This window comes from Bufo gargarizans, chromosome 6 (assembly GCF_014858855.1).
Source record: "Bufo gargarizans isolate SCDJY-AF-19 chromosome 6, ASM1485885v1, whole genome shotgun sequence".
Taxonomy (NCBI): domain Eukaryota; kingdom Metazoa; phylum Chordata; class Amphibia; order Anura; family Bufonidae; genus Bufo; species Bufo gargarizans.
The window spans coordinates 330884001-330907966 of NC_058085.1; the positions used below are offsets into that span (position 1 = coordinate 330884001).

The 23966-nt window shown below is 45.9% G+C and overlaps 1 protein-coding gene across 1 annotated transcript; it reads left to right on the forward strand.

The window, feature by feature from the left end:
- Positions 1-280: 280 nt before the first annotated feature.
- On the forward strand, positions 281-21486 carry BUB3 (BUB3 mitotic checkpoint protein). The gene is made up of 7 exons (XM_044297330.1): positions 281-410; positions 12898-13092; positions 13180-13249; positions 15311-15462; positions 18205-18363; positions 20451-20628; positions 20781-21486. The coding sequence occupies exons 2-7, from the start codon at positions 12898-12900 to the stop codon at positions 20999-21001; spliced, it is 975 nt and encodes a 324-aa protein (XP_044153265.1). The 5' UTR covers positions 281-410; the 3' UTR covers positions 21002-21486.
- Positions 21487-23966: the final 2480 nt, after the last annotated feature.

The following is a 23966-nucleotide window of genomic DNA, read 5'->3' on the forward strand; positions in this document are numbered from 1 at the left end:
CATGCCGATTATTACAGGCGGCGTGTGTATAGTTACACAGTAAGTTATTTTTAGTGTAGTAAAGCACTACGTCTGCCTAGAAGCCTGTCTGGCTGAGAACCATTCATTTCATGCTACAACATTCTTCTCCTTCCACAAGTTTACATCGCGCCACACCACCAGGCACACGCTGCCATCCACAATATGGCCGAAAGGCACGTGCTTCCGGAAGAGCTGACAGCCAGCCGATGACGCCACGGCACTTCCGGTACGTAAAAAAAATCCACTTCCTGTCGGAATTCTCCAGTTAGCCAATGAGCAGCAAAGATACCTTTTCAGACCGGCCTATCAGGAGGCTCGTTGTTAAGGGGCGCGGAACTCAGTAAATGGTGGCCGTTTGAAGCGGAGACAGTGAAGAGAAGACGGACACGGTGAGTGGTCAGGAGGGGGTCGTGGGTGATAAAGAGACCGGGTTCTGGGTCAGTCTGTGTCCGCTCAGTCTAGCTGTACGGTCTACCGCTTGTCATTATACCCTTCCATCCCGAAGCGGGACATGGCGGTCACCCAGGACTACTCTGCCCTGTACGTGTAATAATATCCATAACCCAACATGGCGCCCACCAGGTGGTCTGTGGGATGAAAGATCCTGGGCCGCTCATGGCCAAGTGCCTGACCCATCAGACCAAGCACCAGGCCCTGCAGGACCAGCTGAGCAGTATGGACGGCACTTAGATCCGCTGCTTTATTCTGGAGAAGTGCTTTTAATCCTCACACAAATGGATAGGTCATCAGTATCTGATCAGTGAGGGTCTGACACCAGGGACCGAGCCCCCCACCCCCGGTCAGCAGTATGAGAAGACACCGGCGCTCGCAGATTTCCTGTGGCCATAGAAATGAATGGGGCTGAGCGCAATGCCAAACCCAACCATTGTATAATGTATGGCGCTGTGTGTTCCTAAACAGCTGATTGGTGGGGGTCCTGGGTGTTGTAACCCCACCCACCACCGATCAGATACTGATGACCTATCCTGAGTAGACTTGAGCAAACCGAGCTTTGGATCGTAGACCCAAAGTCGATTAGTTAAAAAACTTCATTTGTAATGCTGTTTCCATACGACATTAAAATGTATGGGCTCTGTGTAGCAAAACTTCGCCTTGGTAAATTACTTCCTAGCTGCGTTTTTAAAAACTGTTTAAAATAGGCAGTGTGAGACCCCCCTCCCTTCAGAAACTGGTCCGCATGCAGTATTCCGGCATAACGATCCCAAACACACACCTCCAAGGCGACCACTGCCTTGAGGGTAAAGGTGCTGGACCGGCCAGGCATGTCTCCAGACCTCAACCCTATAGCATCTGTGGGGTATCCTCACACGGAAGGTGGAGGAGCGCAAGGTCTCTGACATCCACCAGCTCCGTGATGTCATCATGGAGGAGTGGAAGAGGATTCCAGTGGTAACTGGTGACACGTCACACTTTGGTCTCAATTTGTCCATTTTTACTTAGGGGTGCACTCACTTTTGTTGCTAGCGGTTTAGACATTAATGGCTGTGTGTTGAGTTATTTACACTGTTAGGCTCCATTCACACGTCCAACGTGTTTTGCGGATCCGCAAAACACGGACAGCAGCAATGTGCGTTTCGCATTTTGCGGACCGCACATTCCCGGCGCTATAGAATATGCTCTATAGGACATGTTCTATTTTTTTTGAGAACGGAATTGCGGACCTGGAAGTGCGCACATCGCGGTGCCCCATAGGAATGAATGGGTCCGCAATTCCGTTCAGCAAAATGCGGAACGAAATTGCGGACGAGAATAGGACATGTTCTATTTTTTGCGGAGCCGCGGACCGGAATTTCGCGGCCACGGCACGGAAATGCGGTTGCAGAGAGCACACTGTGGGCTGTCTGCATCTTTTCTGTCCCCATAGAGAATGAATGGGTCCTCACCCGTCCCGCAAAATTGTGGAATGGATGTGGAACCATTTGCGGACGTGTGAATGGACCCTTATAGAAGCCGTACACTGACTGCTGTACATTGGGTCAGATCTTCAGTGTTGTCCCAGGAAAAGATGGAATAAAATACTTACATATGAGGGGTGGACTTTTCTGTCCTATTGAAGTGAATGCAGTATCCAGCTTCATTCATTGCACAGAGGACTGAGCTTTGCGGACCCAGCACCAGGGCTAATCCTGAAAAGCTGATCTATGGGGGTGTGGAGTGTCGGACCCCGCCAGTCAGGTATTGGGCTTATCTCAGGGATTAGTCATCAATTTGAAAGGAGTGGACAACCCCTTTAAAGAGAACTGTCACCACGAAATGCAACACAATGCAAATTGAAGGCAGAGTGTCGCAAAGCGGGATGAGCGGAGCAGATTGTTTTCACACAAAAAACTATATATCATTTGTTAAAACATAATTTCTACTTTTAAATCTCTGCAGTTAGATTTTATTGTATTCTGTGTGTAAGGGCTCATGCACACGGGTCAAATGTGGACCCATTCACTTCATTGGGGCTGCAAAAGATGCAAACACCACTCCATGTGCTGTGTATAGAGAGAGAGAGCTGTCAGTCACTAATAGCTGTACACAGAGGAGGTGTTGTCAGTCACTGACTGCTATTTCTGTATACACACTTGGGCTTCTTGCTCACCTGCGGCAGGTTGGTCCAATAGAAAATGCCGGGAGTCTGCCAGACAAAAAAATCGCTGTGCGCAGCAGTGTTTGTCTGGCCGTTCCTCGGCATATTTCCCGGGTAGCGGCCAGATCTCTGGCAGACCTCATTATAGTCAGTGGGGTTCTGTGGGAAGGCGGTAGTATCTGACAGTGGCGGATCTGGAGAAATCCAGCAGGCTGTTCTCTACCTGAACAGCCTTCTGGAGTTCCCTGCTGCAAGTGGCAAACTAAGGTTACACAGAAGACTGTCAACATCTCCCCAGTGACTTACCGCTATCTCTGCTTAGACTTATGGCAGGTTTACACGGCCCGATGGTTGGGTAGATTATCGGGGATGAATGTTCCTGACAACTGTTGTTCGTGCAGGTAAGTAAATTATTGTTTCTGGGCAGCAGATTGTGCCATCTACACAGCACTCTGTTGCCCAGAAATAATGCAGCTGTATGAGGATGAATAATAGCAATAGCGATCCCTTGTCCTTCGGCCTCTTGCACATGACCGTATGCCCTCCGAGATATACGGTCCGTGAGAGGGCCATATGTCCCGGAGCGACATTGATCGTGAGCATGGGAGCACACAGCGTCATAGATTACAATGATGCTGTGCACGTCGGGCCGCCAGCGGGGCTATTGTCCTGCACTCATATGATCTTATGAGTGCGGGACAATAGCCCCACGGACGGCCCAACGTCCACAGCATCATTGTAATCTGTGTTCTCCCATGCTCACGATCAATGCCGCTCCAGTACATATGGCCCGCTTACGAACCGTATGTCTTGGAGGGCACACAGTCGTGTGCATGAGCCCTTATACTGTGGAGGAGATCACTGTACAGCTCTTCACCCCCACTGAACGAGCAGGCAGTTGTTGGGAAGAAATGCTTTATTTCCTATAATCGGCTGCCCCGAGCAAACCCACGAATATACTGGGAATGCTATCGATCACTGTGAACAATGAAGTCAGGGAAAGCAGGGATTCAAATTGTATAAATCACAGGTTTTACTCCATAATTTCCTTCAAAACTATAAATGGATCTGCTCAGCTCCTTCTGCTCAGTTACATGCTGCCTGCAGGTAGCATTGCATTGTGGTGACGGGTCCACTTTGAGGCCATTTAGGCTGGGTTCACGTTTTTCCCATCAGTTTAACGTATACAAAAAACGTATATGTTGTTAAACGGATGTCTCAGACTGATACCATACAGTGGCATTCGTTCACCATAGAGTCCCATTGTAAAAATGATTGGATTACACTTACCTGTAATCGGTTTTCTTTGAGCCTATGTCGGCAGCCCTGGAGAGACCGCCTCCTCAGGACAGGAACCAGAACCACCTTTTTAAAAGAGGGATCATCCCCTCTATCTCCAGTCCTTTCTTCAAGAACTAAGAATAAAACATCTTAACAACACACCTTAATATCTTTTTTTTATTATATATTAGGGCTGCACGATAAATCGAAAAAAATAATCGAATCGCGATAATCGCCAAATGCGATTTGGCCGACCCGAAAATGCTGCGATTATATATAAAGGGGCCCCGCGCACATAACTGCCTTTTGCATGTAAAGTGTTTTACTGGTGTGGGTGAAACAATCTCTCTCCTAACAGGTCCGGCCTCTGTACTCACAATGAATGCAATGCTCTGCAGCGAGCGGCAGCGAGGTGGCCGGCCGGCGCGTGACTGACGTCACTTAGTAACGCTCCTCCCACTTCAGGAAGCGGGAGCGTTACTAAGTGACGTCAGTCACGCGCCGGCCGGCCACCTCGCTGCAGTGCATTGCATTCATAGTGAGTACAGAGGCCGGACCTCTTAGGAGAGAGATTGTTTCACCCACCCACACACACACTAGTAAAACACTTTACATGCAAAAGGCAGTTATGTGCCCAGTTTAGGACACATGAGGAGGACCAGCATAAGATGCTATATGTCTTAAAGGGAGTCTGTCACCACATTTGACCATATTAGACAGATCCTATAGCGTTATATGTGCCACCCAGAAGTTAAAAACGGTACCTTTGTTGCATATAACCGAGTCGTCTTTCTGCCAAAAATGAACTTTGAAGATTATGTAAATGAGCCCTCTCAAGTGCCCAGGGCGGTGTCTCAATCTTCTGAGCCCAAGACCGGACCTCCCTAACGGCTCATAACCCTACCCTCCGTGTGCCTGTGCCCGCCCGTTTACTCCCCTCGCCTTTTCCATTGCGGCTGCGTGGACAAATTCGTAGCCGGCGCATGCGCAGTAGGTATTGCGATGCCCTGCCAGGACCGGGCATAGCATTGCGCATGCGCCAGCTACGAGTTTGACCGCGCCCTCCACGGCTACCCCTGTACAGAAACTATCTAGGGTCGGGAATTAGTCGGGTGCTGTCATAGGCTCAAAGAAAACTGATTACCAGTAAGTGTAATCCAATCATTCTTTCTCGCTTTTGACAGCACCCCTGGAGAATAGGCAAGAATTTTTTTTTTTAGTCTGGGACCACAGCCTAAAGTACTTTACGACCACATGAAAGACCTTCATTAGAAGGTAACTGTAGTCTATAGTGCCTAAAATTTTTTATTTGGAGAGCTCCAGGTAGCTGCCTTACAGATCTGCTCTATAGAGGCTGAAGCTCTCTCTGCCCATGATAGAAGTTTGATCTCGTAGAATGAGCCCCAACCCCCAGGGTCGGAATAACTAGCTTAGAAGAGTAGGCTAAGGAAATGGCCTGTCTAATCCACCTAGCAATAGTCTGAGAGGAGGCTGCCGATCCTTTTCTTGCTCCCTGAAACAAAATTAACAGACGCAAGGAGGATCTCCAAGGCTGAGTGACCTGTGGATATTGCAGGATACACCTCCTAACATCTAAACAGTGGAATTCAGACTCATACTTATTCTTTTGGGAATCACTGAAGGAAGGTAAAAACAATCTCCTGAGAACAATGAAAATGGGAAGAGACTTTTGGTAAAAAAAAAAAAAAAGGATCAGGCAAAATCACTTTCTGATCCTCCAGGATCACCAAATAGGGAGGGTGAACAGAGAGGGCAGCGATCTCACTGACCCTTCTAGCCGAGGTAATGGCCACCAGGAAGGCAAGCTTAAGGGTGAGCAACTTCGGGGAGATTTTATCGATAGGCTCGAAAGGGTCAGAAGTGAGAGCAGAGAGGACCAAGTTTAAATCCCAGGGGGGGAGACTCTATTTTTACATACTGGAGATAATTTAGACGCTGCTGTTATAAATCTTTTAATCTGGGTGTGATCTGCTAACTTAAATTCAAACAAGGATCTTAAGGCGGAAATCTGGACCTTCAAAGTGCTAGGCCTAAGTTTTTTTTCTTCCACCCCTCTTGTAGGAAATCTAACACGAGCGGGATGTCGGGCGTTTCTAGTACATCCACAACCCTAAGGTAGATCTCTGAAGTGACCCTTTTCCGACTGGCTAACAGAATGTCTACTACTTCCTCAGAAAGACCCCTTTTCTTTAAAATCTCCCTTTCAATAACCAGGCTGTCGGCTGCAGATTTCTCACCTCTGGGTGAAAAACTGGACCCTGAGATAGAAGCTCCTGGGAATCTGGAAGTGCCCAAGGTGTTGCTATTGACATTTTGCGGTACCAGGAAAACTACACTATCACTATTACCGTGGCCGCCTCCTCTCTGATCTTCTTAAGGACCCTTGGAAGCAGCTTTAGTTCGGTAAAGGCATATAGAAGACCCTGATTCCAAGACTGGGCCAGAGCATCCACTGCTCTGGGATGTTCCTTCGGAGAAAGAGAAAAGACCTCTACTTTTCTGTTTGACTTGGTGGCAAAGAGATCTATCTCCGGAGTACCTCACAAAGCTGCTACTTCGTTGAAAATCCCCTGATTTAGGGACCACTCTCGCTGGTATAGCTGATGGCGACTGAAGTAGTCTGCTTTCACATTGTCTGAACCTTTTTGAATGAACTGCAGGAAGAGATAATAGAGAAGCTTTGGCTAGGCTGAAAATCTGATGAGTGAGATACATTAAGCCCTGAGCTCTTGTCCCTCCCTGTAGGTTGATATAGGCCACTGCTGTCATGTTGTCCAAATAAACTTTACCGTTTCTGCCCTTGATGACCGGAAGACTCTGTATCAAGGCTATCCTGATCACATCCAACTCCATGAAATTGTGCAACTGGGAAAGAGATCTGTCCCAAATGCTTTTCAACAGCAGGGACTCCACATGGGCTCCCCAACCGGAGGGGCTTGCATCCCCGTGGTTAAAGGGAGAACTGCCTCCCTGGTCCAAGGAACTCCCCTATCTAAGTTCTTTAAATCCATCCACCAGCCCAAAGAATATACGGTCTGGGAGGACAGAGACATCTCCATGTCTAGAATGGGAAGATGTCATGAGACCCAGCACCGACATGGTGTCTCTTATGGTGAGTGACGGAGACGAATGAAGAAGCTGAACTCTTGACCTGATCAGTAAGGCTTTCTGCAGGGGTAGTAGGCACTTCTGGGAAGTGGAGTCCAGAATCATTCCCAGAAAACTGCATCTCTGGCTTGGGCATAGACTGGATTTTTCTAGGTTTATCTCCCATCCCAGCCTCTCTAGAACCTTCCTCAACCAGGCAATCTGACCCAGGAGAATCTGATCTAACTGGGCCACCAGTAGAAAATCTTCTAGGTATGGTATAATGATGATGTCCTGCTCCCTGGAGAGCGCCCGAAGGGTAATGCTCGGAACCGAAGATGCAGAATTTTCTTCTCTAACTGGAATGCTACCCTCAGAAACCTCTGGTGGCTGGGATGAATGGGGACATGATAGTATGCATCTCTCAGGTCTACTGTGCCCATGAAGCAGTCCGGGTAAAGATTGTTCACTACCAATTTCATGGACTCCATACGAAATATCTCATACTGCAAAAAGCCATTTGTTCTTTTGACCAGAAAGAGTCTAATAAACCCCCTCTGTCAATTCCTGCTCTGGGACTCTTACTTATGGCAGAATGTTTTACAGGATCTGACTGGAAATCTGTAATTACAAATTTTCCTACTGGAACACTCTGGAATTTTAGTTTTAGGCCCTCCCCTATTACTGGCTTTATCCAGGGGCTGTTGGAGATCCTCTGCCATTGGTGTACAAAGAGGGACAGGCGACCCCCCCCCCCCCCCCCCCCCAAACAGGTGCCCTGGTGTCATTGGGACTGCTTTTTTGAGGCACCCGACCCAGAAAAAAGAAATCTCCTATTCTTGCTCGGACCTGCAAACTGTCTTGCTATTTCTTTAACCTTAAAGGACCCTTTGTTAAATCTGGGACGGACAGATCTTTTGGATGGCTGACTATTTGGCTGAATGTCCTACTTTTTGGACATTTTTGCTACAGAGCAGACAATTCCTCAACGAACGGATACTTCTGCTTCACTGAAGAAAGAACAGTCGCCTCCTGAATGTTCTTATGCACATCAAATATTTTCCTTTTCTTGGGGCCTAACCCTTCAAACATTGAATCCTGGACTGAATGCTGTGGCTTCTGATCCTCCAACCCCATTGTAGCCCTAACCGCCTTACTAGGGAGCTAGTGTTCTCCGCATGAAAAAGTGGTCTCTCTGCGGCCTCGTCTTCAGAAGAACCGCCTGACAGTCACTGGAGGGGGAGTCCTTAGCAGCAGCAGAAGTACTGGGACAGTGCTTTATCAAACCGCTAACCGACTCGGGCGGTCTCTCCAGGGGTGCTGTCATAGGCGAGAAAGTACATTTTAATTTTTTTAACCATACTTAAAAAAACCTCCCAGGCTGTGAGCTGTGTGCTGCAATTGGCCAGCGCTACAGCCTACGAGGAGGAGACGCCCAGCAGAACAAGGGCAGTCTCCTCCTATTGTAACCAAGTCCCCGAACATACCGGAGGACATAACGGGAGAACAGAGCGGTGCCCAGGGATAATAGTAAGTGCAGTGAGATCCCTGGGCGCCGCTGTATATGTCAGGATACTTAGTTCACAATGTTTGGACCGATGAAAGGTCCTCTTTAAAGGGGTTTTCCTGGATTTTAATATTACCTATCCTCAGGGTAGCTCATCAGTATCAGATCGGGGGGTCCGATACCTGGCACCCTCGTTGATCAGTTGGCTGAGGAGAAGCCGTGCTATGTGCGTGCGCTGTCTTCTTTATTGTTCACCTGCTCGCAGTCGACATTGCAGTAGTGAGCAGTGTAATTACAAGCCGTCCCATTCACTTCAATGTGACGGCTCTGTAGTATTCAAGTGTATGGAAACGAGCCGCACCGTAGAAGAGCATGGGACAGCTTGTGTTTACACCTGCTAAACAATGAACAGCGCGGCCAGCTGATTGGTGGGGGTGCTAGGTGTCGGACCCCCGCCGATCTGATATTGATGACCTATCCTCAGGGTAGGTCATCAATATTAAAGTCCAGGAAAAGCCCTTTAAAGCCGCTTTCACACAGTCCGTGTTTGGTCAGTGATTTGTGATCCAAAACCAGGATTGGAGGCTACACAGAGGTAAGACATAATGGAGATGATCTCACTGAGCAAACACTGTGAATGAGGCTGAGTTCTAAAACCTGTCGTCAAACAATAAAATGCCCTCCACTCTTTTGCTGTATTTACCCCTCCTGCTCCCGTATACTGCTCTCATGTATCAAGTGACAAGGATTTATAACCTATTCTTTACTGGACACAATCTGCCCATCATTTTGGGTTTTCAGCATGGCTGGGAGAGGCGGTTGACAACAGCCTAACATCGTGACTGTTCATGAGGGAATCGCAGGACTTTGGGTGTTTGCCACAACGGGACGATTTATCCAACACAAGAAATGGTGTCCTGAGAGCTGCAGACCTCTCCGGGGCATCGTCTTCCGTTATTCTGTCCATACGTCTGCAGCTGCCAGTTCTGCATCTTGGGGTGGGCCCAGTATAGGGGACTGTACAGTGTAATGGGGTTTCCCTGCTGTAGACTCATTCACAAATTGTCTGAAGTCTAGATCTCCCAGTCAAGACAGAAGAGATGGCAGATAATTCATGATGGGCAGAGCTATTGGCCTTTACTCTACCGCCACATGGATCCTTATACTCTGACACAATAAGAAGGTTATATACTACAGACTGGTATGGACTGTATACGCTGCTGTGTGCGGTCCATGCACAAAGTGCAAAAATACAAAGTGAGAACTTGACCGAACACATCCAAACTGCGTTTTTTGTGTATCCATTTATTTCAATGGGGCCACCAGAAATACGGACAAGGCACTGTGCTCCCCTCCACAGCCCCACAAAAAAAAGATAAACCATGTTCTATTCATGTATATTTTGCGAACAAGAGTAGAGTAGGCATGGTTCGTAACGTATTTTGTTTCAGTTTTTTGGCGGATAGGAAGCAGAGCCATTCATTTCAATGTGTCCGAAAAAAATGCACACAGCCCACCGTGTGCTACCTGCATCTGTATGTCCGTTCCGTAGTCCCGCCAAAAAATAAATAGAACATGTCCTATTGTCTGTTTTGCGGACAAGGAATAGGCATTGTTACAATGGATCCACAAAAGAAACGTACGTCATGCATTTTATTTTTTATTTTTGTTTTGTTTGCAGTCAGCAAAACACATATGGTCACGTGCATGCAGCCTTAGAGTGACAGGGCACATGCTCTGTAACTGTGCTATTCAAACTTTGCCGCTTAGCGTACAGGTAAACAGGGATCCCTCCTTCTGGCGATCGTCTCTGGGTAGTCGCGGTCGGACCCCACCAATCTCAAGTGCTAAATTGTTTTGGCTAGAGTGCTCCATTAGGCCTCATGCACACAACAGTTGTTTTTTGCGTCCGCAAATTGTGCGTACGCCCAAAAAAACGGATGCGGCATCCTTTATTTTTTTTGAGGATCCGTTTCTTCCCCCCCACAGATCCCTTGTAATAAATGCCTATCCTTGTCCGCAAATGTGAAAAAAGTAGGACATGCACTATTTTTTTTGTCTGAAGGGAAACACGGACGCGGAACACAAACGGATGAACTATCAGCATTTTTTTGCTGACCCATTGAAATGAATGGGTCACCATCTTATCCGCAAAAAAACGGAACGGAGGTCGTGTGCACGAGGCCTTATTCCGATGATCATTGCCAGTTCTAAGTGCTCATGTGCTTTTTGGGTCTCGCACGCCCTTCATAGGAGAGAGAACCTCCACAGTGCCGTCACGGTCTGCTCGTTCTGGTTTCTCAGGGCAGTGAACATCCCTATGTCCGGGGCCATCATCATGGTGGAGGAGGAAGCCCCTCTGTGACCTCTTATGTTACAGCGGGGCCCCTCTGCTTGTATGCATGGTACAATGTAAATCTTGATGACAGTCCATTAATATTATTTTACATTGCACTGTTTGGTCTTTGCGGGTGATCCTCCTCTCGGCTTTAGTGGACGATGGGAGTAGATAGTGGAATTACATGTCCCTTCTCCTTGGTGCACCTGGGTATTTACCCGGCCCTTTGATATAATAAGCCTGGGCTGCTGTACAGGGCAATTACCAGCAGATCTCTGGACCAGAAGCAGGGTTAATTGACAGGGTCCTGTTTGTGCAGGCTGTTTGGTAGAAGAGAATCTGTGAAATTAAATTTGCTTGAAGCCACTGGCATATTTTTATTTAAACGTCTGTAGTATATAATTACTTTATTGATCCGAGAGGAAATGAGTTGCGTTAGTGGGCTTCTTTTATTTTATTAGTGGCTTCATAGCGGCCTCTGCTTATTAAAGACATATGTCTTGTTTAAACCAATCTTAGTTTCTGGTAATTTAGGAGGTTAAAATACTTAGTAATTAGTGACAGATCTCGTTACAGGGAAGACATTCCTTGCTCATTTATTAATATAGTTGCCACCAGAACAGGCCTCATTAGGAGGATTCACGATGATTACTTGCATCTCTCAGAGAAGCGATCTGCTGATCAAACTACACTTCAGTATCGGCCGGCGCTCGCTTATTATCTGTGTAGAAAACTTAGTTTTGGTAAATATAACCATTTTATATTTTGTTTGGTGGCCCAAATTTTTTATTTTTTTTCCTTAGCAGGATACATCGGGATTTCTTATTTAAAAGTGTAGTGGATATCATATAATTTTGAGAGGACTGTCCCTAATAGGGAATAAAAAAAGATATTTTTTTATTTTTTTTATTTTTCCTTCTTCTATATTTTCTTAGGCATCTCTGCAGTGTGACAGCCCAGTCCTGCCTTTGGCACTGTGTGCTGGACACCTTCACAGGAGGCACATCCATCAAAGGGGTCGTCTCACTTCAGCAAATAGCCTTTATTATGTAGAGAAAGTGAATACAAGACACTAATGTATTGTCATTTTCCATAGTGCCACCTCTGCTGGCTGGATTCATTTTTTCCATCACATTATCCACTGCTCGTTTCCATGGTTTTGACCACCCTGCAGTCCAGGAGTGGTGGTCGTGCTCACACACTAGGGGGGGAAAAAAAAAAAAAGGCTGATCTCTCTGGTGGCCGGGAATGTGAGAGCGCACACAGGCGGGTGCTTTTTCCTATAGTGTTGAAGCACGACTACCACTTCTGGATTGCAGGGTGGTCGTAACACCTGGAAACGGGCAGTGTATAATGTGACGGAAAAAACAAAGCCAGCCAGCAAAGGAGGCAATATGGACAATCACAATACATTAGTAAGTGCCTTGTAGTACTGCCCTCTACATGATCAATGCCATTTGCTGAAGGGAGACGACCCCTTTAGCAGGCTTTCAACACTAACCAGTTAATTTACATGTTGTGGGCGAAAAGTGCTTCAAAATATCCATTACTTATTGGAAGGCGTAGACGGTATTGGGGAAAATGCAGCAAGATAAAGCAAATAAAGTGTCCTAAAATGCCTAGTGTGAACCAGGTGTTAAGATACTACAAGCTGGTGTGGGCAGCCTCCGGCCGCTGTGACACTGCTGACCCCAGCATGTTCCATTCACTTCTGTGGGAGTTCCAAAAACAAGTGGGCAAGCATGCTTGCTGGGAATTGTAGTTCCACAGCCGCTGCAGTGCTGTAGGCTTCTGACTCCTGTGCAGGAAACTGCAGCACAAATATATTCAGCAATGTATGAGACTTTGCTGTAATGTTCTGATTACCTGTGTGACAGGAGTGCTGCCCTGCATCGTCCTCGTGGTGGTGGCCTATCCCAGCGGCAGGCCATCACTTTTTAATAGAGACTAGTTCTTTGCTTATGGTTTATGTACACTGATTCAGTGGCCTGTGCAGCCGTCTGGAATACGTCATGTTTCTGAATACTTTCCGGTTTACCATTTTAGATGACTGGCTCCAATGAATTTAAGCTGAATCAAGCCCCTGATGATGGAATATCTGCCGTCAAGTTCAGTCCAAACACGTCCCAGTTCTTACTGGTTTCCTCCTGGGACTCTTCTGTCCGCCTTTATGATGTTCCTGCAAACGCAATGAGACTGAAGTACCAGCATGCTGGTCCCGTCCTTGACTGCTCTTTCTACGTAGGTCTTTTGTATTTTTAGGTTCACCATTATTGTGTCAACGTGACCAGTTGAATTGCACGTAACGTGTTTATTTTTGTATTGTAGGATCCTACTCATGCCTGGAGCGGAGGGCTGGATCATCAGTTAAAAATGCATGACCTAAACACAGACGGCGGTAAGTGTGCATCGGCTGCCGACGGTTGGGAATCTGTGTGGATGCTGGCCTATTATCTCCACGTCATTTCTAAATATCTTAGTTTGTCCCTGAATGTCTCCTACCTGCACAAAGACGAGGTCCTAGCTGTCCATTTTATGAATGTTGTTTTTTTTTTTTTTTTTCTTTTGTTTTTCCCCAATGAGGTGCCCTTTTTTGGGGTAGGGTGACAGTCTCAAAAGTCACATGACCAAAAACATTTGCAAAGAGCTATCATAAAAACCAAGACATATGTTACACGTGACTTGCATTGAGGTCAGTTGGGTTCTTTGTGACTGTCGCAATCTCAGTAAGTCGCATCGCAACCCCATTGACAATCATTACATGGGGGACACATGTTTCTGTACCTCCAGCCATATAGAGATTATGGGGTTAGGGTGGGTGCACATCATGTTTTTTTCCCTATCCATTTAATGTATACATTAAACAGATGCCTCAGACCAGGGATGCAAAACCTGTGGTCCTCCATAGAGTTCCATTGTGTAAAAAAAAAAAAAAGTGTTTTGTGTGTGTGTATATATACATTTTTTTATTTTATTTTTTTAAGCTGTAGAGTCACAGCTTAAGTATTCCTTCACCCATTCAGTTTACTGTCTTAAACCCTGTTCCTAAATACCTTTCTGATGCATTTCTTTTTTTCAATATATATTTCAAATAATTTGTGAGATATTCCAGGGTAATATTTATCCAGTGGCTATTGGAGTATTTCTGAGCAAAAAGTATACATTGCTTCCCTTTACAAATACAGCACTGCGGCCATTAAATAGGTTGACTCGCCTCAATCAACTTTTAAACAGTTCCTTCTAGTCCTTGGATTGTTTCTGCAATGTAGTTCAGTTTTGCCTCTGTTGCCATGTTTTCCTCCACAATCAACCCCGAATCTCATACTTGTTTCTAAGGGTTACGGCCACCGCTGTAATGCTATCAGCGGTGGCTGCGCTGGAGCACAGAAACCCTATCGGCTGGCCGCTGTGGTGGACGGGTTTCATGGGAGCGTGCTCGCACATGTTCTTGTGCAGGCACTCTCGGCCATCTTGTCTGTAAAGTTAGTGTACTGCAAGCTGCTAGGATCCCTGAGGATGCTAATGATTCTAAGACACTAGCAGCCTCGGGAGTGCCCTTGCACAAGTAATGGGCGGGGTTGCATCCTCCCTGCCCTGCTCGCTGTGCCACCAATCTAATATTTCAGCTCCACCCCAGCAAGCAGGGAATCGAGGCCCTGGGAGCTGTGAGGGCGCCAAGAACAAGCAAGGAGAGACGACCCCTTTAAAACTGGATCTCAAACACTACTCATAAGACCTGCGGCAATATGCTACCTGTTGTGGCCTTCAGCACAGTCGCTCCTCTTCCTTTAATGTCCAGTATTAGGGTCCTTTTATGAGCCCTGATCTAAGATTAAACCAGTCAATTGGCATTTGTTCCAAAGGCCCTTACCTAGGCCATTGGAAAGTGTATGGGTGGCGAACAACGGCTCAACCCCTGTACTTTTTTTAGATTGTCTGCAGCACATCCCATGTTTACCTGGGAAGATGTGCTGCTCGCCATCAAGCCCTTTCATGCTCGCACTGGCTAACAAATGAGCATTTGCCGGCACATGTAGTCTACCTGCGCAAGCTGCAGATTACACTAGTTTTTTCCCACATGGACTCTTGTGTGGGAAAACCGCAGAGTAATACAGTACCAGCAAAGTGTACGAGGTTTGTAGAATCTCCTACACATTGCCTTTTTCCTGCGTGTGGAAACTGAGACCTGCAGTGCGGATTTAGAAAGCAGCAGCATGTCATTTCTTTGTGGGTTGTTTTTTATTTTTTTGTGTTTTGTGCGGATTTCACCCTTTTCAATGGAAGGGCAAAATCGCATCAAGTCCGCAAGTAGCACAATACGGATTTTGTATATTTTCTATTGCTAAACCTGTACCCGTGTGTAGATGGCTGTACGAACGTTTGTTTGCCAGTGTTATATTTGTAAAGTAAGATTACATGGCCTTGAGTATCTAGATTTTTGTGATATTTTGTTTTGCAGAAACCGTGGTTGGTACTCATGATGCCCCCATTCGATGTGTAGAATTCTGCCCCGAGGTGAACGTTATGGTGACGGGTAGTTGGGACCAGACAGTGAAATTATGGGATCCACGGACGCCCTGTAATGCTGGAACGTTTTCTCAGCCTGATAAGGTTTGCTTGTTCTTGCTACATATTGTACACATCACTACTGCATTTATTTTTTAAATTGTGCTACACTTTATCTTTTTTTAGTAAATGTGTTAAATTCTGCCGCACTGCTGCCTTTCTTCCATCATATTTCGGTGTTTGTGAAGCGTAAGTTCAGTGCCGGGCTAAAACCAATTGTTTCTTCCGCAGACCTCACATAAGATTATAGCGCTAGCATTTAAGTTATTACATCCTTTTCTCCTTCATATTTTCCACTAAGTTACTGTGTCAAGACGAAGCAGGAAAGCTTTTCCTTCCACTAAATCAACACCGCACTTCTGTGCCTGTGCTTCCCCTTAAATATACTGACCAGGTTGGAGCCATCATTACAGGGCCTGCACTCCATCTAAATGGCCGTCACTTTTACCCCATCACGACTGAATCTACTTCTGGCGAGACCTTTGTGCAGAGCAGAATAATTGCATTGTTTCTTGGTTTGATTTATGGGTGTATGTGGCCAGTAAAAGCTGGTGATGAATAGCTGACAGGACAGCACATAATAGACGGCCACTGGGAAACCGCCTACCTATTGGCTCAGACAGCCCGGCGTGGCAGGTTTCTTCATCCCTGCTTTTTTTTCCCTTTCTTTCATACTCCTGATCTATGTGTCCGTCCATACTGCTGCTTGACACAATGGTTTGGGATGATTGATGAAACTGGTGGCTAGAAAGACTACTTCCAATCCAGGTGTGACACCAGTTTGTGAAGAAGATTTAGCATTCTCAGCGAGACCGTTTCATTAGAACTATTCTTTCTCGCCCCCCTGCACCCGTGCTATGGTCGCCGTACGTCTTGGTAATGGTGGCAGCAGTCGTACCTGTGGCATTAGTGTAAAGTGGCTAGTGCCGCTGCATTCATTTATAATTTTCCAGCAGTTCACAAACTGGCATAGCCTGCTGTAACCCCTTCACTTGTCTTCTAGCTGTGACTGTATTTGTGTGTACATTCACCGTGAAAAGCTCCTTTGTCACATCCCACCTTGTATGTGAATGAGTTTCTACATTCTGCATGATTGGATCCCAGGGGCACCTATAAACATAAATGGGGCCTACCGTACAGTGCATCCTTGCGCTTCTGATTTCTTATGAATCTAACAGATACATTTTTGTCTAGAATTGGACTTACAGCTTCTTATATAGTGCCTGGGCAGTTGATGGCAGAAGGATTTATCTCAGAGGACCTGTCACCACAAAATGCATTGCAGTCTATAAGCAGCATGTTATAGAGCGGAAGAAGCTGAGCAGATTGATGGGTAGTCTTACGGGAAAAATAGATTTGGTAAAACTTATTTTATACATTTATATTTCTGCTTTTTCTGAATTTAAGACGACCCCTATGAACAGCTGTTGGTGACGGACAGCTATATCTGTATACACACTTGCAGAGGGAATGCGATCAATCACTGATAACACCTCCTCCTGTACAGCTGAAGTCAGAAAATGCAGAGGTGTATATGCATAACTTACAGGTTTTACTGAATGCAAATTGTAGTGCATTTGGGGGGGGGGGGGGTTCAGGTCTTCAAGTTGTAATACAGAGATGTCTGCCTTCGAGGGGCCCTTCATATTGTGATAATCGAACAGTGGGTTGTGGCAAAAAGGGTGGTCTTTTCTACGGGTGTGCTTTAAATCCATCCTTTTATATAAAATATACTTGAATTTCCTATAATAATTCAGACCCTCTCTATTAATATCTGACCCAGATCAGATAAAAAGACATTTAGACACCAGCTAATAAACATACCCACTTTGCTCCTGGCTCTTGTACAGCTCTTGGCACCGCTTGATGGTATCAAGACCAAGGTCAGAACTAGACCTGGGAGCAAAGAGGGCAAATAGATAATAGCTAATGTAGCTGCTGCGCCCACCCTACCTGGGGAAACGTATTGAAAAATATAGGTCAGAGGGTGAGGGAAGCAAAACACAGGGCGATTTCCGGTAAAACCGGATGAGTTGCAGTGTCTTTGATACTTACAATATTATTTAGGGCTCATTCAGACGACTGAGTCTGCAGCCGTTCCGTAATCCATTGTTCCGTTCTGCAGGCCTAGCAAAAAAGATTGAGCAACCTGTTCCATTCCCACACACAGGCGGCATCTGTATTTTGCAATTTTCGGACTGCAAAACACAGGGCGGTTGTCTGAATGACCCCTTAGACTGTGTTACTGGTATTGGGTTTGGTGCGCTTTACCTGTTGTGTCCTCAGTGCAAACCATAAATCCATTGTATAGGAGTCTTATTTGTACTTCACCTCGTCTTCTGTTCACTGATTGTTCTAATATTTTCGCCGTAATCATGAATCCTCATCTCTATCCCTTCAGGCAGGAATCTCGTAGTCGCTGTAGTAGCCCATCTTTATAATATAACCCGACTGCCATGCGCTGTGGACAGAGGCTGAAACTTTGACAAGTTCAGTAATTGACTTGCTTTTGTACACGCAGCTCCCAGGCTTGAGCACAGTAGTGTGAATTGATGACTGGTTTGCTGCTTTTTATGAAGCCATGTGATGCTGTGGGACTTCTTGTTTTGTTTGGAGACGCAGGAACCTTAATTTGCAGGCGGTGGCCCCTCTGCCATTGTGTTCTGGTTCATTTTTCTTGTTTTGGGAACATGTTTAAAAGGTTTTGAGTGAATTGTCCGTCCCATTTACTTTTTTGCTTTTCAGCTCCACTGATTTCACTCAAAATTGAAACCTTTTCTCACATAGGTGTATACACTGTCTGTGTCTGGAGACCGGCTGATTGTGGGTACCGCAGGCCGAAGAGTGTTGGTATGGGATCTCCGCAACATGGGCTATGTGCAACAGAGGCGCGAATCGAGTCTGAAGTACCAGACCCGATGTATTCGAGCCTTCCCCAATAAGCAGGTAATGGAGAAGTTGCCAGCTGCACTAAAGTGAACCTGTCTTCTGATTATTATTATTATTATTAATAATAGTAGTAATAATAATAATAATAATAATATTATTACTATTATTACTATTATTATTATTATTTTATTTTTTTTGCGCTCTGTGATTTATAGGTTTGTATCATTGGAGCAGGATTTCTCCGTAAAAAGCAGAGTAATTCCTGACAGGAGTCACTAGTGCAGACAGTCTTGATAACCTAGCCCTCACAGGATGATGGACAGCCTTCTGTGTACACACAGATACATGAGAGCTGTCAATCATCCTCTGTGGGTGGAGTAATCTGGACTCTGCCTTTCCTAAGAGTCCTGTCAGGATTTATTCGAATAACCCTCTTTATCAAATATCTCCGCTTCTCTCCCTCTGTTCAATCCTGCTATTTTTGCACAGGCAAAATCCACTGTGTATCGCGGAACTGAAACTGCTGGGGTATCTGCAGCGTACCCGCTCACGGTTTCACATTGAATGGAGCTGGACAGGGCACCAAGAAAGGACATGGCTTTAAAGGGAGTCTGTCACCACATTTGAGCCTATTAGACAGATCCAATAGCGTTATATGTGCCACCCAGAAGTTTAAAACGGTACCCTTGTTGCATATACCGGAGTCTTGTTTCAGCCAAAAATGAACTTTGTAGGTTCTGTAAATGCGCCCTCTCAAGTACCTAGGGCAGCGTCTCAATCTTCCGAGCCCAAGACCGGACCTCCCCAACGGCTCATAACCCCGCCCTCCGTGTGCCTCTGCCCGCCCAGAGGCACACAGAGGGCGGGGTTATGAGCCGTTGGGGAGGTCCGGTCTTGGGCTCGGAAGATTGAGACGCCGCCCTGGGTACTTGAGAGGGCGCATTTACAGAACCTACAAAGTTCATTTTTGGCTGAAACAAGACTCCGGTATATGCAACAAGGGTACCGTTTTAAACTTCTGGGTGGCACATATAACGCTATTGGATCTGTCTAATAGGGTCAAATGTGGTGACGGACTCCCTTTAAACTGCTGGAATAAATGGCCAATAGATTCAGTGCTGCCGCCAGTGGCTTTTTGGCTTCAGGCACTGAGTGAACAGGGCCCTATCATAAGGGCTCATGCACACAAACGTATTTGTTTTCCACGTCCGTTCCGTTTTTGAGGCCCGTATGCAGAACCATTAATTTCAGTGGGTCCGCAGAAAAACAGAAATGACTGTGTGCATTCCGTTTCCGTATGTCCGCATGACTGTTCCGCAAAAAAGAATATAACATGTCCTATTCTTGTCTGTTTTGTGGACAGGGATAGGCAGTGTTAAAATGGATCTGCAAAAAAAAACCTGATGCAATACGGATGTCACGTGGATGTCGTCCATATTTTTTGCAGACTGCGAAATACATAGTCTTGTGCATGAGCCCTAAACCATCCATGCATATTTATAGGGACTCGGGGAGGTTGATTTTCACTCCGTGGATCTGTCTAAACAGATTTCTTTGTTATACCATGGTCTTTCCTTGTTAATAAAGACAACTGCTGTTCACATTTTTCCTGTTGACCTTAGAAACAGCGGCATACAGTCACGTATGTGACCCAACAACTTATTTGTCTTTATTTTGAGTCTTTCAGTCATCTAAATTAACGATTTGCAAATGCTATCTAAATGTTTTTCTTACATTATAAAGTCGTGTTATATTGCTAGAATGTGCCATCACCTTTGGTAGTGTTCTGACCGGTGGCATCTCCACCTATAACGAAGTGAATCAAGCACCGTTGTAACGTTCTTTAGTTTTTTCCCCTTCCCTCTGGCTGTACAGACACCAGTGACCAGAATGGGAATGCACTGCAGCACCTGTCACAGCGCGTATCCAGGGGGTGCAGTGAAGGGAGCGCAGTGTTACACCAGTGCTGCATTCCTGGAGGTCTAACCGTGACCCTGCTACCCTGTCCACCAGTCATAAAGTAATGGCATATCTCAGCGACATGCCATAACCTTGCATCTGAGCAAAATATTGCAACAATGTTTAAAGGGATATTTCTTTGTTGTTGCAAATAATTCTAATTTTCCCATTTTTGCTTATTGTAGGGCTATGTGTTAAGTTCTATTGAAGGAAGAGTTGCTGTTGAATATTTAGACCCCAGCTTGGAAGTCCAGAAGAAGAAATACGCCTTCAAGTGTCACCGGCTGAAGGAGAACAACATTGAACAGATCTACCCTGTGAACGCAGTGTCCTTCCACAGCTTACACAACACTTTTGCCACAGGTCGGTTTTTTCCTTCCATAGGTCGGCTGTGACCTGGCCACCCCTTCCCTTTTTTTGTTTTATCCATTTAACCACCAAACCTCCAGTGAATTTTCTACACTATTATGGCCTGATGTAAAAGTGCTAACATATTCTTTCCTTACAATCTGCAGGTGGTTCAGATGGCTTTGTTAATATTTGGGATCCTTTCAACAAAAAGCGTCTGTGCCAGTTCCACCGCTACCCTACAAGTATTGCGTCCCTGGCCTTCAGTAACGACGGCAACACTCTGGCAATTGCTGCCTCCTACATGTACGAAATGGATGACATTGAACACCCCGAAGATGCTATCTTCATACGGCAAGTGACAGACGCCGAGACAAAGCCCAAGTGAGGCAGCTTCACCTGCCTTTCCTCCCCCAGCACCAAGATTTTTTATTAATTTTCCCTTGCCTCATGAATAGCGTTATTGATGTTAAGGGGAGATAACTATGACTGACTGTAGGGCTGGGGGAGATTTTATCACATCCTCCCAAGCTTTCAATATCCGTCAGTTGATAGACGTCTGACAGATAAAATTATGCTCAGTTGTTTTATACAGAAGCGTGTCGACCTCCTCTGCATTTCTTGCCCTTCATTATTTCACCTGGAGGACTCCTCTGACTGACTTGATTTCTAATGCAGTTATGAGATTGACACTCTGCTGCCTTCAGTATTCACATTCCCTCCGGTCCATGTCACTTTTTTGCCTTTGTTACTTTTAATGTTTCTTTTTTGTTGTCTTTTCCTCCATTGTATATAATAACTGTCCTTTACATTGAGGATTATTTTTGTAAATAGGCCCCACTGCTGCATAAGCAATAAATATAGAAACATGTTCGTAAATCTTGTGTGCTGTCTCCTTGTGTGCATGTTTGTATGTCTCATTTTTATTATCTGGTAGATACTTAACATGAATATGTGGAGATAAATTCATATTATAAGTGATAATATGGCATTAATCTCTTTCCATACGCTGGTAGCTGAAATTAAAGGGCATCTGTCAGCAGCTTTGTACCTATGACACTGGCTGACCTGTTACATGTGCACTTGGCAGCTGAAGACATCCGTGTTGGTCCCATGTTCATATGTGCCCGCATTGCTGAGACAAATGATGATTTATTATATGAAAATGAGTTTCTAGGAGCAACGGGGGCGTTGCCGTTACACCTAGAGGCTCTGCTCTCTCTGCAACTTCCACACCCTCTGCACTTCGACAGGACCAGGTAGTGTAAATGTCATCACACCTGGTCCTGTCAAAGTACAGAGAGGGCAGAGCTTCTAGGTGTAACTGCAACGCCCCTGTTGCTCCTAGAGACTCATTTGCATATATTAAGACATAATTTTTCTCAGCACTGCGGGCACACATGAACTTGGGACCAACTCAGATGCCAAGTGCACAGGGAACAGGTCAGCCAGTGTCATAGGTACAAATCTGCTGACAGATGCCCTTTAAACACTCAGCCCTATACATTTATGGCACTTGTATCACGTGGGCATCCGTGGGTTGTGTATTGTGGCTTATGACTGACAATCTTCAGTCTGGGATCAAAGAAAACTCAAATCTCACCCCTTAAATGTTTGTCATGCAGTGATCAATAGTGAAGGCGGCATCAACAAAGGGAGGACGCTCCTTTTTGTGTAAGAATTGTCATCACTGTAGATGGTGATTGCCAGGGCTGACTTTTTTTTTTAAAGGGAGATCACTGCGACGAATACCAGTCCTGAGAATCCTTGGGGGTGTGTGTGTGTAATAATATGCAGCACCTGGCTGGCATATTACCTGTAAGGTAAGGCACCTATATGTGAAAAGCCTACTTATTGGCATGCTGGAGGTCCCTTTGGAGACTACATGGAGAGATGGCTGTGTGTGTGTGTGTGTGTGTGTGTGCGCAGTTCAAGTCTGTGAGTTACAGCCAACTATCCATTCATTGTTACCCCTGTCCTCCACCCACTTGGATCTTCTGTAGATATGACCAGCTTTACCATCGCCTACTGTATCCCTCCCCCATACCTTGTGGATTGCAAGGCCCTTTCTCCTTCTGTACCAGTTTATAACTTGTTCATACTCATTGCAGTTTTATGTATGTACACCCTTTTTCATATTTTCAGTGCAATGAAATGAATGGCGCTTTAATAAATATTGTGCCATCAATGTCTGTCTGAGATGAGGAAACCCTTTTAAAATGAATTAGTTTCCAAATCAGAACATATATAAGGAAATAACTGAAGTCCAGGTAGTCCTCATCTAAGTGAGGTATGGTAAATACTCTAAGGCCTGGTTCACAAATATCTGGCCATACGTTCTAGTTGGAATCTGAAGCCAGAACTGATCCCATAGTTTTCTATGTGATAGTTTCTGATATCTGGTGCATCAGTTTTGATGTTGGATGTCTCCTAGCGCCCGACAGAAAAATGTAGCAAGCAGCAATTTTTCCCCTCATCCATGAGACTAGGACCTTCCATCTAGGACAGGAAACCTAAAGAGATAAAATGGTTCACACTCCCCACCACACCTCAGTTCAGGTTTCCTGTCCTCCGTATAGGAACTACATGAGGAGCTCTGGCTCCTGCCGTGATTTTGGTGCTCACCTCGGGAGGCTGGGGAGGTCTACTATACCATAAAGCAGGCATCCTCAAACTGCAGCCCTCCACCTGTTGCAAAACTACAACTCCCAGCATGCCCGAACAGCCTACAGGTATCGGCCTACAGCAGGGCACTGTGGGAGTTGTAGTTTTACAAAAGCAGGAGGGCCGCAGTTTGAGGATGCCTGCCATAAAGGGACCTATCCCTGGCAGCGTCAGTCTCCTCAGGGAGCCGCTGCCTGAGCCTGCTCCTCTTCCTGCCTCCTCCCAAGCCTCTGGGGAGCCGCTGTGTCCGTGTTGAGGCGGCTCCTGGTCCATTGCAGCGGGATGCCCGACGTCCCGCTTCCATGCCCACCGGGACGGCCCCTTCCCGCTCATTGATGCCATCGCCGGGCCGGAAGGGGTATGTGCATCCTCCCTCATTGGATTAGGCATTATTGGGCCTAAGGGTTAAAAGGAGCCGAGGCACGCTTTACAAATTGGCAGCAGGAGAAGGCAGCCAGCCTTGTGTGCACACAGTGCTGTGCAGGATCTGGGTTTCCACCAGCGTTTTGGAACCAGGTGATGCAGGACGTGTCAAACCCACTGGAGCCCTCGAGGCCCACAAGCTTGGTATTGGTCCTGATAGCGGGGAAGCTTGACTCTATCTACTATGGGTGAGATTTATCCTCTCCTAATTAATTTTGAGTGTTATTTTTGCTTTATTGTTATAGGTAGCAAAAACGCCAAAGAAA